The 16812-nt window shown below is 46.7% G+C and overlaps 1 protein-coding gene across 1 annotated transcript; it reads left to right on the top strand.

Annotated features, from left to right (window-relative positions):
* The first annotated feature begins 1027 nt into the window (after positions 1-1027).
* LTV1 (LTV1 ribosome biogenesis factor) lies at positions 1028-15498 on the top strand. Its single transcript, XM_064169353.1, has 11 exons — positions 1028-1353; positions 3774-3905; positions 5087-5275; positions 7063-7150; positions 8627-8747; positions 9378-9627; positions 10152-10279; positions 11491-11630; positions 11909-11961; positions 13415-13615; positions 15204-15498. Exons 1-11 carry the CDS (start codon positions 1351-1353, stop codon positions 15315-15317), a joined length of 1419 nt encoding a protein of 472 aa, XP_064025423.1. The 5' UTR covers positions 1028-1350; the 3' UTR covers positions 15318-15498.
* The last annotated feature ends 1314 nt before the right edge of the window (positions 15499-16812 follow it).

Here is a 16812-nt window from a genome sequence, read left to right as displayed (position 1 = left end):
CAAGCGTTCGGCCCTGCTGGCAGGGGCCATCGCCTCGGCGAGCCGCGCTGCGCCGCGCAGCACTTTCGGCTCCGCCGAGAAAGCGAGCAGGCGAGACCGCGACAGCGGCAGGCAGAGACCGCGACAGTGGCAGGCAGAGACCGCGACAGTGGCAGGCAGAGACAGTAACAGGTTGGGGTACGAGGCAGACAACTAGCAGGTAACTGTCAACTCGCGGAGATGCCTACTCTTCCCAGCACAGCCTCACGACTTCTGAAGGCGCTCCGTCCCTCCCGCCTTCATCCGGCTCGCAGACCAGAGCAATACCCTCCACCCAGCAACTTAATCCGACTACAGGAAGCGCGACAGGCCCCTCGGACGCCCGCCCCCCTCGGACGCCCCGCCCCCCTCGGACGCCCGCCCCCCTCGGACGCCCGCCCCCCTCGGACGCCCCGCCCCCCTCGGACGCCCGCCCCCCTCGGACGCCCGCCCCCCTCGGACGCCCGCCCCCCTCGGACGCCCGCCCCCCTCGGTCGCCCGCCCCCCTCGGACGCCCGCCCCGCCCTCTCGGACGCCCGCCCCCTCGGACGCCCGCCCCTCTCGGACGCCCGCCCCCCTCGGACGCCCGCCCCCCTCGGACGCCCGTCCCGCCCTCTCGGACGCCCGCCCCCTCGGACGCCCGCCCCCCTCGGACGCCCGCCCCCCTCGGACGCCCGCCCCCCTCGGACGCCCGCCCCGCCCTCTCGGACGCCCGCCCCCTCGGACGCCCGCCCCTAGCAGCGCCCCGCCCCCTCGGACGCCCGCCCCTAGCAGCGCCCCGCCCCCTAGGACGCCCCCCCTCCGACGCCCCGCCCCCTCGGACGCCCCGCCCCCTGGACGCCCGCCCCTAGCCGCGCCCCGCCCCGCCGGGCCCGCGCGTGCTGCAGGGCAGCGGGTGGGGCTAACCCGAGGCCGCCCCTCCCCGCGAGGAAGGCTCAACCCCACCAGTGCGCAAGCGTCTGACCTGCCGGCCCTCTGCCGGGCGGAACCATTCTCCGCTAGTTTGGGAGGAGTAGTGGAACTATATGATTCTGGAGCACAGGAAGAAGAATGGAGCTTGCGTTCATAGATCCCGCACTTTAATTAATATGCTACTTAAATGCTATTAAACGCTTGTCATTTTCTTTCGCTGGGGGAACCCCCTCTCTGTACGGACTAGTAGCCTACCGGCATCCCCCTGTTGGTCACTGGTTTGCCCCAGGATGGAGGCCTGCGGCGGGCGGCGCTGACGCTGCCGCAGCGTGGGGGAGGACGCGGTCAGGGCGCCTGTAGCGGCCATCGCAGCGCTTCTCGCCGGCGGGCAGCGGCTTCTACCGGGCCTGCGATCGCGCCATGGTGAGGTGCAGGGTTAGGGGGCGGCCCTCGCGTTTGGGTTGAAGTCGGGTCGTTTCCGTAGCGCGGTTCGGAGGGCAGAAATGGCTCGTTGAGCGCCTTGCTTGCTCTGCTGTCCGAAAGCTTTACCAGGCCCATCTCAGTTCGTGGGATCTGTCTCGGCAGCTCCGGGCCGGCGGCGGGGAGCGGGAGGTGTGACTGGGGGAAGCCTGCCTGCTCAGCGGCAGCTGAATGCCGTTCGCTTAGCTTTGTTAGTGTTATTTCACTGCTACAGGCTGTAAGTGTGCATTTGTTATGCATCCGGGTTTGCACTGAACGTTCACTTCACAGCTGTCTCGATATAGGAACTACTTGTAGTAGTTCTCTCTGTCTTGGTGGAAAGATACTGAAAACAGTAGTTGGTAGTAGAGAGACATTTTCTGGCGACCTCCCGAGGTGTGTGCTTTGAGCCACCCAGAGAGTGGTAGAGTACGGGGGTGGCAGCTTTCCTGCTCAACATAGAATCAACCAGGTTGGAAGAGACCTCCAACATCATCCAGTCCAGCCTAGCACCCAGCCCTAGCCAGTCAACCAGACCATGGCACTAAGTGCCTCATCCAGGCTTTTCTTCAACACCTCCAGGGACGGTGCCTCCACCACCTCCCTGGGCAGCCCATTTCAATGCCAATCACTCTCTCTGCCAACAACTTCCTCCTAACATCCAGCCTATACTTGCCCTGGCACAACTTGAGACTGTGTCCCCTTGTTCTATTGCTGGTTGCCTGGGAGAAGAGGCCACCCCCCACCTGGCTACAATGCCCTTTCAGGTAGTTGTAGACTGCAATGAGGTCGTCTTCGTGCGGCGTGGCTGTGCTGCCAGCTGCTCCCTTTTACCATCAGTCACCAGCAGGTGTGTTTGTGGGGGCAGGACGTTGCCTGCTTCAAAAAACTTAATTGTATTGTTTTTTAAGGATGCTCATTTTAAACCTGATTTTGGAGGGTTTACCACAAAACATATGATGGCAATTAAGACACTGAAATTTTATCACGGTATCACCAAGGTTGGAAGAGACCTCACAGATCATCAAGTCCAACCCTTTACCACAGAGCTCAAGGCCAGACCATGGCACCAAGTGCCACGTCCAATCCTGCCTTGAACAGCTCCAGGGACGGCGACTCCACCACCTCCCCGGGCAGCCCATTCCAGTGTCCAATGACTCTCTCAGGGAAGAACTTTCTCCTCACCTCCAGCCTAAATTTCCCCTGGAGCAGCCTGAGGCTGTGTCCTCTTGTTCTGGTGCTGGCCACCTGAGAGAAGAGAGCAACCTCCTCCTGGCCACAACCACCCCTCAGGTAGTTGTAGACAGCAATAAGGTCACCCCTGAGCCTCCTCTTCTCCAGGCTAACCAATCCCAGCTCCCTCAGCCTCTTCTCGTAGGGCTGTGCTCAAGGCCTCTCCCCAGCCTCGTTGCCCTTCTCTGGACACGCTCAAGCATCTCAATGTCCCTCCTAAACTGGGGGGCCCAGAACTGAACACAGCACTCAAGGGGTGGTCTAACCAGTGCAGAGTACAGGGGCAGAATGACCTCCCTGCTCCTGCTGACCACACCATTCCTGATGCAGGCCAGGATGCCACTGGCTCTCTTGGCCACCTGGGCACACTGCTGGCTCATCTTCAGGCGGGTGTCAATCAGCACCCCCAGATCCCTTTCTGGCTGCTCTCCAGCCACTCCGACCCTAGCCTGTATCTCTGCATGGGGTTGTTTGTGTAAAGTTACCAGGTAAAGATAGGTTAACCGCCTGGGGTAATTCCCAAGTTGTATATATGTGCTATTACTGTGTTTTGATAGGTAAGTGAAGCCAGAAATCTTCACTGAGGTATTTCCCCAAGCTTGATGTGCTAACTGAAAGCCCAGTTAAGAGTATTTCAGAGTTTTGTTGACCTGGAATGTAGGTATATTTTGACGATACAGCTCTGTGTGTGTAATGATGCAGTCAAGTCGATAGTGAATTACTGGGGCAGGAACAGTTGTCTATATTTTCAAGTCGTGTCTAAATGAATTTCCTTATGCCAGTTTTCTGTGTTCCTTAGGCGAAGTCTCTCAGATTTCACCCAGTATTCTGAAAGTAGTCACTTACAATTTTCTTTATAAGATTAGATGTTAACGTGTCCCTGCTGTAATCAAATATTTGCTGTACTGATGCCTTGCCATTTTGCAGCTGAATACAGATGCATATGCTCTTAGATCCTATGAAATGGCTGCTGTGCATGTGGTTGGAAGAGTTAACCTACCACTGATTTCTTTTTGCACTGTCTTTAGGTGTATATTCATAATACATTGCCTTTAAAAGGAATACTTTAGCACACTTGAGGCAAATGATTCTTTTCAGGTCCATTTAATATTTCTGTTTTCCCTAGTTACTAACCAAATGTCCTTTTGCAGCCTCACAAGAAGAAGAAACCCTTCATAGAGAAGAAAAAAGCAGTAACTTTTCACTTGGTGCACAGAAGTCAGAGAGATCCACTTGCTGCTGATGATACTGCACCCCAGAGAGTTCTGCTGCCTACACAGAAAGTAAATACTTGCTTTAAGAGGTTTCTGGGAGGGCTGTTGTGTGTCTGTATTACCTTTTCCCTTGTCTATTTCTGTCTATAACTGTATATACTGTAAATATCTGCTTATATATTGTGCTAGCTGTAAATAAATAGCTTCATTCATATTTCCAGAGCCAGCTGAGTCTAGTCTGGGTGATTTCTAAAGCGTGGGGGGGAGGGAAACACCCAAACCATCAGAAATGTTGAGGTTCATTCAGATGAGAATTGCTGGAGGAGAGACAAGTGGTTATGCAATTGTATAATTGAAAAACATGGCCTGGGAGAAAGTAGTTTTCAGTCCATTTTATTAAAAAGGGGCTGTTGTAGGGAAATTAATAGTTGTCATTTATGTGATGTGTTGAAGGATGGTTAGCTGACATTAGGGATACAAATCTATATGAAAACCAGCAACAAGAATTTCCTGAGCCATCCTGAAAAAGCAGGCTTCGTTAGTTAATGCTGCCATGGAAAAGGTTCATGTCCACCAAGCACTGCACCAGATGGTTACAGTGTTCCAATTGGCTGTGTGTTATAATGAGTGGGGAGAGGACCACTAAGACTCCAGAATTCAGGCATTCTCCAAAGATGTGTTCCTTTATAGTCTGCTTAGTGGACCTAACTACTAAACATATTGTGCTAGTTTGAAGCAAGCTAGAATGTTTTGGTGATCATAGGCTGTGAAAGGAAAACAATGGTGATGTCTGCTTCCCTCAGAGTCTTGCTGGAGAAGAAAGGTGAACATTAGATAACAGTCTTGCCATTTTGTCATCACTCTCTGGCTGAGCAGCATCTCCCTAACCTCACCTTCCATTTGGACTAACCCACCTTTACTTTATAACCTCTTGGCTGAACCTCTATTCTTCTTTAGGACTGGGGTAAGGTTGAGAGGGCAGGGGGAAGGTGCAGGGGTGGTTGAGAGCCCCTCCTGGGGACTCAGGTTTCTGGGAGGGCTGTTGTGTTTCTGTATTATCTTTTCCCTTGTCTATTTCTGTCTATAACTGTATATACTGTAAATATCTGCTTGTATATTGTGCTAGCTGTAAATAAATAGCTTCATTCATATTCCCAGAGCTGGCTGAGCCTAGCCTGGGTGATTTACAAAGTGTGGGGGGCAGGGAGCACCCAAACCATCACACATATTTCTCTTTTTTCAATTCCAAGGGTCACGAGGAGCAAAGGCGAGAAGAGCAGCGGAAGTATGGAGTCTTCTTTGATGATGACTATGACTATTTGCAGCATCTAAAAGAAGCATCTGGTCCTTCTGAGCTTGTCCCTTCTGTGCGTGGACAGCAAAGCAGAATTGTTGTCACAAGTGATGGGCACATAGAAGATGAAATTCAGCGAGTCCCTGTAGGTAGTATTTCCGCTAATCATAATCTCATGCTGTTCTTTGGGTTTTAGCATCCTGTAGGCACATGCACCACGTTCAACAAGTGTTATCATGAGAGTGATATCTTTCTGTGTACATATAGGATTTTTTTTGACCCACAGTCAGACTTTGCTGCAGGTGAAAAGAAAAGCTGAGAAGCCAAAGTGTATTCAGAGAATCACAGAACACCAGATTGGAAAGGGACCCCAAGGATCATCTGTTTTAACCTTTCTAAGTAATAGTGTAGTTTAAATGAGATGGCCCAGCAGCCTGGCAAGCTGAGTCTTTGTGGCTGACCATTGTAGAGAAATGCAGTACTTCCCTTGGGAGATTATTGCAGTGACTATTTTCATTGTGAAGAATTTTCTTCTGGATTCCAATTGGGATCCACCTGTGATGGTTTGGGTGTTCCCTGCCCTCTCACACTTTGGAAATCACCCAGACTAGACTCAGCTGGCTCTGGAAATTGAATGAAGCTTATTATTTACAGCTTAGCACAATATACAAGCAGATAGTTACAGTATATACAGTTGTATACAGAAATAGACAAGGGAAAAGATAATGCAGAAACACAACAGCCCTCCCAGAAACCTGAGTCCCCAGGAGGGGCTCTCAACTGCCCCTTCACCTTCCCCCTACCCCTCTCAACCTTACCCCAGTCCCAAGGAAGAATGAAGGTTTGGCCAGGGGGTTAGGAAGCAAAGTGGATTAGTCGAAGAGGCTAGAGAGAGATGCTGCTCCGAGCTCCTCAGCAGCAGGAGTTCCTTATCTATGTTTGTTTTTTTGTTTTTAATACGTCTCAGCAAGCCTATGAGTGAGGTAGACATAAGCTTTGTTTTCCTTCCACAGCCTGTAATCTAGTTCTTCTTACCAAAACATTCTAGCTAGCTTCAAACTAGCACACCCCCCAGAAGTAAAATGTACACATTATCCCTTAACTTTTCCTTGTAAAGAGGAAGTCTCTGTTCTGATAGCCTGGTACTGGTGAACAGTACTTTGTTAGCACAGCTTTAAAACCCTTTGAGTAACCATGGCAAGCTTTTTTACAAGCCATCTCTGTCAAGAAGTATTTGAGCAACTGTTCAGTGGCATTGACATTTGTTTTTAAAATGTTTGGAACTTTGGAATGCTCTTGGAATCGTGAATATATCAGTTCCTATTACTGATCTGTAAAGTGGAATGCAACAGAACCCAGAAGGAGTAGAAAAGGACATTCATTGGCAGACATAACTTGAGAATTTCATGATATTAGATCACATTGAAATGGAAAATCAATAACTAATTTCAGCCAGTGAAGTATGCTGCTGTCAGTTGCTTTTCATTGAAGGAGTTTGGTTTAACAAATACTGTAGTTTTAGCCTAAACCAATGTTCTTAGTCAGAAACACATTTCAGGTACAATTTGGTGATGTTGTATAAGATTTCAAATTACTTCAGATGCATCTTTTAATAAGCCTTTCAGTGAAGGGATAATTGCAAATCTGTATTAAAAACCACTTGTTATGCTTGCTGTATAGCCATTGTCTACAGAGCTTCAGAGATGCAAAAACACTGCCTCTGCACCTGCACCTGGAGGGTACTGACCTGAGAATTAGCACTGCCAACACTTTAACCTAGCTTTCATTGCATAACATTGAACATTTGCACTTGTCTTAATATTTAAGTAGCACTCGTGGAGTTTCTTTTGCTCATGTTTTTGTATATGCTAGCTCAGATGAGAAACTGAGAACAAACAGGTTGTAATGGGTTATTTTCTTTCTTTTCTTAAGGCTCCCTCCATTAAGTTGCCTTCCTCAGTATTTGCCACCGAGTTTGAAGAGGATGTGGGCTTGTTAAATAAAGCTGCTCCTATTTCAGGTATCATTGAATCTCCCTTTCTGTAAGATGAGTTTTCATTTAGCTACTAGATAGTAATTATGGCCTTGATTGCAGTGTCTCATCGGTTTTGGTTCAGAATAAGCTCAATAGCAGGTGTAAAGAGTGATCTATAAGAGACCCATGATTCAATCATAGCTTTTTAGCTTTGCTTGTAGGGGCTGGAATCCATGAGCTCTTACTATTGTGTAGAAAATTGGAACCAGTATCAGGGGAAAACTGTAGGTAGCAGTGTCTTTTTATTACTTTGTTCAACCTAATTCTGGAACTGGATTTTAACTCAAAATATCTCTTCTAATGCTGAATGCTGTTCTCTTAGCTTTGTTAGTGTTATTTCACTGTTACAGGCTGTGAGTGTGCATTTGTTATGCATCCAGGTGAACTGAACATTCACTTCACAGCTGTCTCTATAGGAAGTAGTTGTAGTTCTCTCTGTCTTGATGGGAAGATACTGGAAACAGTAGTTGGTAGTAGAGAGGCATTTTCTGGCCTTTTGTAGTGTAGACAATTCTAGGGCCTGGTGGCTAGCATTGGTAGGTGGCCTTAAAGGGTATTTTTTCTTGTAAAGTAGCCTTGTATGAGACATCACAGTATCACCAAGGTTGGAAGAGACCTCATAGATCATCAAGTCCAACCCTTTACCACTGAGCTCAAGGCTAGACCATGGCACCAAGTGCCACGTCCAATCCTGCCTTGAACAGCTCCAGGGACGGTGACTCCACCACCTCCCCGGGCAGCCCATTCCAGTGTCCAATGACTCTCTCAGGGAAGAACTTTCTCCTCACCTCAAGCCTAAATTTCCTCTGGCGTAGCTTGAGGCTGTGTCCTCTCGTTCTGGTGCTGGCCACCTGAGAGAAGAGAGCAACCTCCTCCTGGCTACAAGCACCCCTCAGGTAGTTGTAGACAACAATAAGGTCTCCCCTGAGCCTCCTCTTCTCCAGGCTAACCAATCCCAGCTCCCTCAGCCTCTCCTCGTAGGGCTGTGCTCAAGGCCTCTCCCCAGCCTCGTTGCCCTTCTCTGGACACGCTCAAGCATCTCAATGTCCCTCCTAAACTGGGGGGCCCAGAACTGAACACAGCACTCAAGGGGTGGTCTAACCAGTGCAGAGTACAGGGGCAGAATGACCTCCCTGCTCCTGCTGGCCACACCATTCCTGATGCAGGCCAGGATGCCACTGGCTCTCTTGGCCACCTGGGCACACTGCTGGCTCATGTTCAGGTGGGTATCAATCAGCACTCCCAGATCCCTCTCTGTCTGGCTGCTCTCCAGCCACTCCGACCCCAGCCTGTATCTCTGCATGGGGTTGTTGTACTATTGAGGAACTTTGTGATTCTTAGCTTTAATCTTTCTTTAGTGCAAATTAACAGTCTAGTTGGATTGCATTGTAGCCAGGAACAGAGCTGTGCAGTGGCAGATAAACTTAACATCTTCTGCTTTGTTTTTTTGACTTTTATTAGGACCACGGCTAGACTTTGACCCAGATATTGTTGCAGCTCTTGATGATGATTTTGACTTTGACAATCCAGAAAATATCTTGGAAGATGATTTTGTTCTACAAGCAAATGAACCACAGAAAGGGTAGACAAAGCTCTGCAGAACTATCTATCATTTGTAAATAAGAATGATGCTGCTTGTTAGTTCGTGTGGTGTAGGAAGCAAGAATGGTTTCAGATTTCCAACTGAATACTTTGATGTGTTAAAGGACAAACAAATTACATTGTGTTATATGGATGGGATCTTACAAAAGCAAATTTTCTTGATGCAACATAGAGGATACAACTCTTCAACTATTCAAAACATTTAAAGTACATTGCTAGTAATACTGATGAAGGCTAACAAGGTTTTCTAGCACCTTTATGAATGCTTTACATGATACTCCACTGCCTATTATTTAAATTTCAATGTATCATATGAAATTTTGCTGTTGCTTTCCCTACTTTGACATATATTGCTGAGCATACACATAACCTCTCTCTCATTGCACAGATGTGTGATCCAGCAGTTAGCAGAAACATTTGCAGCTTTCAGACAGGAGTAGTATTATGCTGACTGCTGTGGCACTGTTACTGAGAAACTTCTTTTACTGATTTGAAAGTAATAACTTTTCATTTTCCCCTCTCAAGTTTTCAGTCTGTCATTGCTGAATTGTTTCAGGTGAACCAGATGTGGAAGTGTATTGCTGTAAGTCTGTTTTATGTGTCTGTTCAGGGGATCATATGCTGAGGATGAAGATGAATGGGAAGATGTGGAGGATGATAGCGATGAAGAGGGTAGTTGCAGTAACGATAAAGACTACGATTCAGAAGGTCCTTTATCAGATGATGGAGTTGATGGACAGACTAAAGAATTTCTCTTTATGCAAGAAGAAACCAAGAGTCGTTTCACAGAGTATTCTATGACATCTTCAGTAATAAGAAGGAATGAGCAGTTAACCCTCTTGGATGACAGGTTTGAAAAGGTGAGGCAAATCAAAAATCTTAAACATAGGGTGCTAAATGCTGTTTGGTCTTTTGATTCTTCTTGTAAGATGGTGTCCTGTATGCCTGTGTAAATGCTTACTGCCTTGGATAGCCAGGGTATCAAACAGCTGTTCTCTGCACGTATTCTGCCTGAAGGGGATTGTGTTAAATCGCTGTTAAAAGGGCTAACAGTGGTACAGTTAAACAGAATTGCTGCAGTGGAAGAATGCTCTGACTTTTGTCCTGAGCAGTGACAGACTTCTCAATGTACAGATTGAAATAATGCCTCAGAATAAGAAACATGCTCTAGGGGATGAATAAAAGATAACTTTCTGACTCCCAGGCTGAAAGGATACTGATAGTAAGGAGGAAATCCTACTGCAGGTGTTTTTGGCAGTTGATTGGCAAATGAGAGAGGAGAAGAAAATTGTTAATAGAAAGAAATGTGTACATCTCCTTGAGGCCAGCCAGGAGCTGCACAGCAACTGTGATCTAACTACAGGTTCTCACTTCTTCATTTTAGTTTTTTGAACAATTTGATGAAGATGAAATTGGAGCCTTGGACAATGTGGAGTTGGAAGGCTATATTGACACGGACAACGCTCGCTTGCAGGAAGTCCTGAATGATTACTACAAAGAGAAAGCAAAGAAGTATGCATTCCCAGAGTACTGCTTCACATAAGCAGTTACATAACCCTGTGTTGATACTGAAACTTTGAGTATGGTGTTTCCAGTTCATGTACTCAAAGGTTACATCCCACAGTAAAAGCAGCTGCATAGGAGGGTTTTTTTAGTGTCACTCAATGTCAGCCTTAACATACTGTTGCTGTCTACAGCTATCTGAAGGGATATTGTAGCCAGGTGGGGGGTGGCCTCTTCTCCCAGGCAACCAGCAATAGAACAAGGGGACACAGTCTCAAGTTGTGCTGGGGGAAGTATAGACTGGGTGTTAGGAGGAAGTTCTTCACAGAGAGAGTGATTGCCATTGGAATGGGCTGCCCAGGGAGGTGGTGGAGGCACCGTCCCTGGAGGTCTTCAAGCAAAGCCTGGATGAGGCACTTGGTGCCATGGTCTAGATGACTGGCTAGGGCTGGGTGCTAGGTTGGACTGGCTGATCTTGGAGGTCTCTTCCAACCTGGTTGATTCTATGATACGATACAGTTAAGTGAAGCTATTCTGCAGGTTTATGCAGAACTGGAATAACTCTACTAAGTTCATTATAACCCCTAAGTTACAGTAAAAAGGGAAAGAAGAAATGCCTCACCTTTCTCCTTGTACTTTCATTCCTGTCTGTAACAGATTCTGTAGCCAAGTCTGTTCTGTGCTGCTGCTATGCAGTCTGGAGCACTGCAAAAATCAGTACAGATAAAGCAACCTCATGTCGATGTGAGGTTGTATTTCCATGGTATATTCACTCTGTCTGAAAGCAGGTGATAGTATCCCAAAATTAAGTGGCTATATATTCTCTCATTGAGCTTGTTTCTGGATTGCAAGGTAGTGTAATGTGTCCTTTGTAGTGAAAGATGGCTGGCTGCTCTGCAGCAGAGTTTGGAATCCCCCCTAGAGCTGCCTTACTTACAGACTAAAAACTCAATCCTCTTCTCTTCCTGCTTTCCAGGAAGAATGCAAAAATACTTCAAATTATCAAATGCAAAAATACTTCATTTTTGTTTGCTGTGTTTCTTATACTATGTTTCAGCTTATTTTGGAGATGCCTACTTCAGGAAACTTACTTTTGCTGTAGGAGTCATTGGGAGTTCCTTTGCTTTGGGGTATTCCCAAGGAGAGGCTGGGTTTACACAATGACACATTTTCAGGATGGGATAAATGTTGGATTTTTTTTTCCTTTGGACTTTTTGCAGTTGTGTGAAATTGGATGCTCTTGAACCCTGTGAAGAATTAGACTCTGCTTTGCATGAAGAAAGTGAGGAAGAAAAAGAAGAAATAGTAACTGTGGTTATTGAGGAACCAAAAGAAAAGTGGGATTGTGAATCCATTTTGAGTAAGTGTTCTGGAGTTTGCTTGTTTGGTCCTAGGGTTTCAAAGTCAATGATAGGTGATCTTGGAACCTTTCTAACAGTGTTGTAGGTAAAATGCTTTATGCTTCTGGAGCAAATAGGGGGAGTTCTTGCTAGATAAAACTGCTGCTATTGTCTGCATAACTTAATTCTTGAGGTTTAGTATCTTCAAAGACTAAGTAGTAGTGCAATTCATAATGAATTGACCTTATTTCAGTTTGCAAGCCTTCACTAACTTTTTTTTTCTTTGCTTGTGACCTAGGTACATATTCAAACTTATATAATCACCCAACACTTATTAAAGAACCATCAAAGGTAAAAAAAAATAATCATTAAACTTACTCAACTAACAACTTGGACTGGGAAGACTTGAGACAAAAGTGGTTATTTTTTTTTCAATGGACATCAGTTTTTAAAAGGAGGGAGCAGAAAGGAGAGTTGGGGAGATTGTTAGTCTTTGGCATACTTCACTGAAGAAAGGTTTGGATATATTTTGTTTTATTAGAAGGAAAATTGAGAAGAACGTTGGGGTACTGATAGATAGTAGCTGAAGATGAGCCAGCAGTGTGCCCAGGTGGCCAAGAGAGCCAATGGCATCCTGGCCTGCATCAGGAACAGTGTGGCCAGTAGGACAAGGGAGGTTATTCTTCCCCTGTACTCAGCACTGGTCAGGCCACACCTTGAGTGCTGTGTCCAGTTCTGGGCCCCTCAATTCAAGAGAGATGTTGAGGTGCTGGAAGGTGTCCAGAGAAGGGCAACAAAGCTGGTGAGGGGCCTGGAACACAAACCCTATGAGGAGAGGCTGAGGGAGCTGGGGGTGTTTAGCCTGGAGCAGAGGAGGCTCAGGGGGGACCTCATTGCTGTCTACAACTACCTGAAGGGAGGCTGTAGCCAGGTGAGGGTTGGCCTCTTCTCCCAGGCAACCAGCAACAGAACAAGGGCACACAGTCTCAAGTTGTGCCAGGGGAGGTCTAGGCTGGATGTTAGGAGGAAGTTCTTCCCAGAGAGAGTGATTTGCATTGGAATGGGCTGCCCAGGGAGGTGGTGGAGTCACTGTCCCTGGAGGTGTTCAAGAAAAGCCTGGATGAGGCACTTAGTGCCATGGTCTGGTTGACTGGCTAGGGCTGGGTGCTAGGTTGGACTGGCTGATCTTGGAGGTCTCTTTCACCCTGGTTGATTCTGTGATTCCATGAGTTCAACATTCCTGTAAATAGCTAGGCATAAATGTAGAGAGCAAGGAATTGCTTTCTTGCTATCTGTCATATAGCCTTGTTTAATCTGTGTCTCACAACCACATCTTAGGTTTTTTTCCTTGCAAATAGATTTCTGTTTCCCTTCTACAGTTGGAAACAGTTTATTGTAGTTCTTTGGCCTTTCAGACGTTTCACATCATTAGAGCACAACTTGATGTTCCAGATGTGTGAGACTTTGAGAGGAAAACTTATTCTTGAATCTTTATAAAGGAACATGAAGTGCCTACTTGAGGGTTGGTGGGTGGTTGGTTCTTTCTGCTAATATTTCATAGAATGTAGAATATTTAAAAGGCAGAAGCTTGTTCTGGGAGGCCAGATTCTGCTCACAAGAATGTTGAATTCCTTTTTTTTGGAGATCATTGTGTAGTCTTCTGAGGGAAGAAAATAGCATGAGGAAATTGACAGGTTTGTTGCTGTAAAATCTGAATCTAATGGATCAAGCTGATGAGTCAGTACGACGTGGGTTTCTTGAAGGGAAAGTTAGGGACCACTAATGCATGTTTTGTCTGTTTTAGCCCAAACCAATAAAAATTTCCCAGAAGACTGGAATTCCCTTACATGTCCTGCCTCAGAAAGGTCTGACTGCTAAGCAGATTGAACGCATGCAGATGATTAATGACAGTGACCTGCCAAGAGCATCGACGCAGCCCCGTTCCAAAGATGAGAGCACAGAGGATCGCAGAGCTAGGAAACAAGCCATAAAAGAGGAGAGGAAGGTAAGTTGTTTTAAGCAAAGCCTTGCAAAAACATATTCTATTATCTGAACTCTGTCTTAAAATAGGTTTTTTAAGCTCGTTTGTTCTTCTGTCTGGAGCACAATAGGAAAAGCCTACTGGTCTCAAAGGACTCGTTATTGCTTTTTTGTAATATCTACTGGAAATAAAGTTACCCTTTTAACTTCTGTCATCTTAATTTCCTCTCTGGAAATTTTGCTGTGGCCACTAGTATGACTTTGGTAGGAGCCTTCATATTTCCTTACTATCTAGGTAAGCAAAGAAAACAGCTGTGAAGTTTCAAAGAATCGCAGAATGTTAGAGGTTAGAAGGGACCTCCAGAAATGAAGTCCAATCCCCCTGCCGAAGCAGGATGTCCTGGGAATGCATCCAGGCAGGTTTTGAAAGTCTCCAGAGAAGGAGACTCCACAGGATCTGTGGGCAGCCTGTTCCAGTGCTCTGTCACCCTCACTGTAAGGAAGTTTCTCTTCATGTTGAGGTGATACCTTCTGTGTTCAAGTTTGTATCCCTTGTTCCTTGTATTAACACTGTGCACCACCAGAAAGTGATTGGCCCCATCCACTTGACACCCACAACTCATATATTTATAGACATTTATTGGATGTCCTCTCAGTCATCTCTTCTTCAGACTAAACAGCCTCAGTTTTCTCAGTCTTGCTCCTCAAGGGAGGTGCTGAAGTCTCCTAATCATCCTTATGGCTCTCCAGTGGACTCTCCAGGAGGTCCCTGTCTCTCCTGAATTGGGGACCCCCAAACTGAACACACTATTCCAGGTGTGGTCTCACCAGGACAGAGTAGAGGGAGCAGAAAAGCCTCCCTAGACCTGCTGGACACTTTTCTTGATGCACCTCAAGATGCCTCTTGGCCACAAGGACATGTTGCTGGCCCATGGAGCACTTGCTGTCTCCAAGGTCTTTCTCCCACACAGTATCACACAGTATCATCAGGGTTGGAAGAGACCTCACAGATCATCAAGTCCAACCCTTTACCACAGAGCTCAAGGCTAGACCATGGCACGAAGTGCCACGTCCAATCCTGCCTTGAACAGCTCCAGGGACGGCGACTCCACCACCTCCCCGGGCAGCCCATTCCAGTGTCCAATGACTCTCTCAGTGAAGAACTTTCTCCTCACCTCCAGCCTAAATCTCCCCTGGCACAGCCTGAGGCTGTGTCCTCTTGTTCTGGTGCTGGCCACCTGAGAGAAGAGAGCAACCTCCTCCTGGCCACAACCTCCCCTCAGGTAGTTGTAGACAGCAATAAGGTCAGCCCTGAGCCTCCCTTTCAGATCAGAGTGAAAAGCCTCTGAAAGAAATGTGACAAATCTAATTGGCCACAATGATATCCTGACTGGTTTGTTTAGGATCAGAAACTGCCAACATGTTAGAAGCTTCAGCTAATTAAAGACTATGATTCTGATGGTACATATTAGTTTGACTAGTAGTAATTAGTGTCATAAATAATAACCTTGTCCAAATTACTGCTGTTTTCATGATCTGGAGCTGTTAATTAGAATGGTTTCTTTTTGCATGGTTTGTGTATTTGGTAAACTTGTAATTATTTGTACTTACAGGAACGCAGAATGGAGAAGAAAGCCAACAAGCTAGCCTTCAAACTGGAGAAAACAAGGCAAGAAAAGGAGTTGCTCAATCTGAAACAGAACATGCAAGGACTGAAGCTGTCTTGATGAAAGTGAGGGAACTTATCCCTAAGTTTGCATTTGTAATGAAAAGGGAAGCGAGATCTCAGTTTTGCCAGTTATGCACAAAGGAGTATATTCAGGTGCTACTGGAACAAGAACCAGTTATCATTCTTTCCCAAATGAGGTCATACATAACATCATCTATTCATGGTGACTCTTCTGTCAAAAGTGACATGAAATCTGCTGGAAAGTGTAATTGCAGCAAAAATGTGTTAAAGTTACAAAAAATATTTTCTGGTACAAACTATTACTGAACAAAGTTTTTTATATATATGTTGAATGTACTCAATAGATGAGCAGAATCCTGCAGATCTGATTAGATCCTGCTATTAAATTATTTTGGTTCACAAATCAATGTATCCATTTATTTTCTCTCTTGTTCCCCAAGGATCAGTACTGGGCCCAGTCCTGTTCAACATCTTTATTGATGATCTGGACGAGGAGATTGAGTCCAGCATCAGTAAGTTTGCAGATGACACCAAGCTAGGAGCAGGTGTTGATCTGTTGGAAGGTAGGAGAGCCCTGCAGAGGGACCTGGACAGGCTGGATGGGTGGGCAGAGGCCAATGGGATGAAACTTAACAAGGCCAAGTGCAGGGTTCTGCACTTTGGCCACAACAACCCCAAGCAGTGCTACAGGCTGGGGACTGAGTGGCTGAGAGCAGCCAGCAAGAAAGGGACCTGGGGGTGCTGATAGATAGTAGCTGAAGATGAGGCAGCAGTGTGCCCAGGTGGCCAAGAGAGCCAATGGCATCCTGGCCTGCATCAGGAACAGTGTGGCCAGTAGGACAAGGGAGGTTATTCTTCCCCTGTACTCAACACTGGTCAGGCCACACCTTGAGTGCTGTGTCCAGTTCTGGGCCCCTCAATTCAAGAGAGATGTTGAGGTCCTGGAAGGTGTCCAGAGAAGGGCAGCAAAGCTGGTGAGGGGCCTGGAACACAAACCCTATGAGGAGAGGCTGAGGGAGCTGGAGGTGTTTAGCCTGGAGAAGAGGAGGCTCAGGGGGGACCTCATTGCTGTCTACAGCTACCTGAAGGGACACTGTAGCCAGGTTAGGGTTGGCCTCTTCTGCCAGACAAGCAGCAGCAGAACAAGGGGACACAGTCTAAAGTTGTGCTGGGGGAGGTCTAGGCTGGATGTTAGGAGGAAGTTGTTGCCAGAGAGAGTGATTGGCATTAGAATGGGCTGCCCAGGGAGGTGGTGGAGTCACCATCACTGGAGGTGTTCAAGAAAAGCCTGGATGAGGCACTTAGTGCCATGGTCTGGTTGACTGGCTAGGGCTGGGTGCTAGGTTGGACTGGCTGATTTTGGAGGTCTCTTCCAACCTGGTTGATTCTGTGATTCTCTCCCTTATACTGGTGATTAAATAGTGTTGTGATATAGCACACTTGTAAGTTAAGGGGTTTTCAACCACTCATATACTAGCTTTGTTATTTGTTTGGGTAATACTACAAAAGATGGCAAATAACCTTTTGTAAAC

Source organism: Pogoniulus pusillus, chromosome 31 (assembly GCF_015220805.1).
Source record: "Pogoniulus pusillus isolate bPogPus1 chromosome 31, bPogPus1.pri, whole genome shotgun sequence".
Classification (NCBI taxonomy): Eukaryota; Metazoa; Chordata; class Aves; order Piciformes; family Lybiidae; genus Pogoniulus; species Pogoniulus pusillus.
This window is presented reverse-complemented; position numbering and strand designations above follow the sequence as displayed.

Excerpts from the sequence above, each read along its gene's own strand:
- LTV1 (XM_064169353.1), top strand. Across the intron at positions 11,631-11,908 it reads GGATTGTGAATCCATTTTGA|GTACATATTCAAACTTATAT; the intron begins GTAAGTGTTCTG and ends CTTGTGACCTAG. Across the intron at positions 11,962-13,414 it reads TTATTAAAGAACCATCAAAG|CCCAAACCAATAAAAATTTC; the intron begins GTAAAAAAAAAT and ends TGTCTGTTTTAG.